At 43.4% G+C, this 1594-nt stretch overlaps 1 protein-coding gene across 1 annotated transcript; it reads right to left on the bottom strand.

Moving 5' to 3' along the window:
- On the bottom strand, positions 1–1356 carry LOC6725352. The gene has a single exon (XM_002106333.3). It carries the CDS (start codon positions 1200–1202, stop codon positions 504–506), a length of 699 nt encoding a protein of 232 aa, XP_002106369.2. The 5' UTR covers positions 1203–1356; the 3' UTR covers positions 1–503.
- Positions 1357–1594: the final 238 nt, after the last annotated feature.

Raw genomic sequence — 1594 nt, 5'->3', positions numbered from 1 at the left:
TCTTAACCCCACACAGCCCCTGTCCACCATCCACCCCCTCTGAAATGTAACCAGGCTGATTTTTACAATTGCTTGCGATTCAATTTTTCACTTTACATATTTCATGGATTAGACGTCTTCAACGGTGGGTTTTTCTCATTTTTTTTCGGCGGGGGTATGTGGCGGATGTTGTTGCGATGTATATGGAAACTAGCATAAATGGAAATTTGTTTGCCGGGGGTTAAACCAATGGGATAGCCTTTGAAGATGGCCTATTTATATGGTTTTCACCTTGCCTTTTCAAATTGTTTGTAATAAATGCATATTGTTCATTTAAAATGTATCAGGATAGAAATCCCATATATATTAAGACCACATGATTATTTTACTCGGTTCATTTATTTAGTTTTTTTTTACCGAACCCATTGTTTAATGGTATATGCACGCTCACTTTGAAAATTGAGTTGACGAGGAAAGAAATACGAAGGAGTATCTACGAAAGTTTGAAGTACAGGCTACCTAAGCTATTGCGCCGAGTGCTTTCGACGGCGGACATCCTCGAGTTTCTTGAGATATTTGGCAGCCATGCTTAGGATCGAGGGTTCCTCCACATCAGAGAAGTTATAGTAGTCGTCCTCATCCAGCTTATTCTTATCCGTGCTAAGTGGTGGTGGAGGTGTCGTCATCGGTGTGTTGTTGTGGTTGCTGTCGCCGTTCGAGGGAGTACTCTTCACCTGGCTCTCGCGATGGATGGGCATTACAGTGATTTTCTGCGCCTTGGTTCTAGGCCTCCTAGTCAACTGATCGTCGGAGGCGAAGGTCACATGGTCCTTGGTGGGATTTTGCCTCTTGTTTCGGCCACGTTTGATATTGGAAACTCTTAGGGAACTAATTGATGCGGCTGGAGCAGCAAACCTTGCTCCCTTGCTTTCCTTATGATCCAAATCCCTTTTTCTTCCTACTGAGCTACTGCGCCCCGCCAACGACCCCTTAATCAAGTGGCTCTCCAGAATTTTGCTCACCCGCTCCTCAACCATTCGATTAACTGTATCATTCAGCTGCTGCATCTTCTCGTCCAAAACCTCGTTGACCGCCATCCTAATGGCCACACTTATTTCGTTCATGTAATTTGTTCGTGCATTTTCCGACTGTGAGCGCGGCCTCAACTTGTCCAGCACATCCTCGGTGATCAGTGCGAATCGCAGCTTTGTTGCCTTCGACATGTTTAGCAGAAAAGTGAAGCACAATGGAGATAAGCTGAATTTGGTTTACTTTAAATTTTGTTCGTTTCTAGAAAAAATAAGGTATATAAAATTGCCACTGAACTACTCTGTGACTCTGTTAGCTCTGAATTGTGGCCCCAAGCCCAAGCAAATCAAACTGAATGAAAGCGTCGGTTAAAATCAAGGCCTACTGTTTAATATATTTTTACATAGCTGCGATTTGGCTTGGAGTAGGCCCCGAGTGGTTTATTGTTTGGCTTTCGTTTATTTGTTTGCCAAGTTGACATGTGACAGGTCGAACTCATTGTTGAGTCGAAAAACAATGGACGAGTGATTTCAATTAGGCGAGTTGAATAAGTCAGAGTTTCTGACCGTGTGACATTTCCACTTCC

The sequence above is a fragment of the Drosophila simulans genome, chromosome X (genome assembly GCF_016746395.2).
Source record: "Drosophila simulans strain w501 chromosome X, Prin_Dsim_3.1, whole genome shotgun sequence".
Lineage (NCBI taxonomy): Eukaryota > Metazoa > Arthropoda > Insecta > Diptera > Drosophilidae > Drosophila > Drosophila simulans.
Note: the sequence above shows the minus strand (reverse complement) of the source record. Positions and strands in the feature narration are given on the sequence as shown.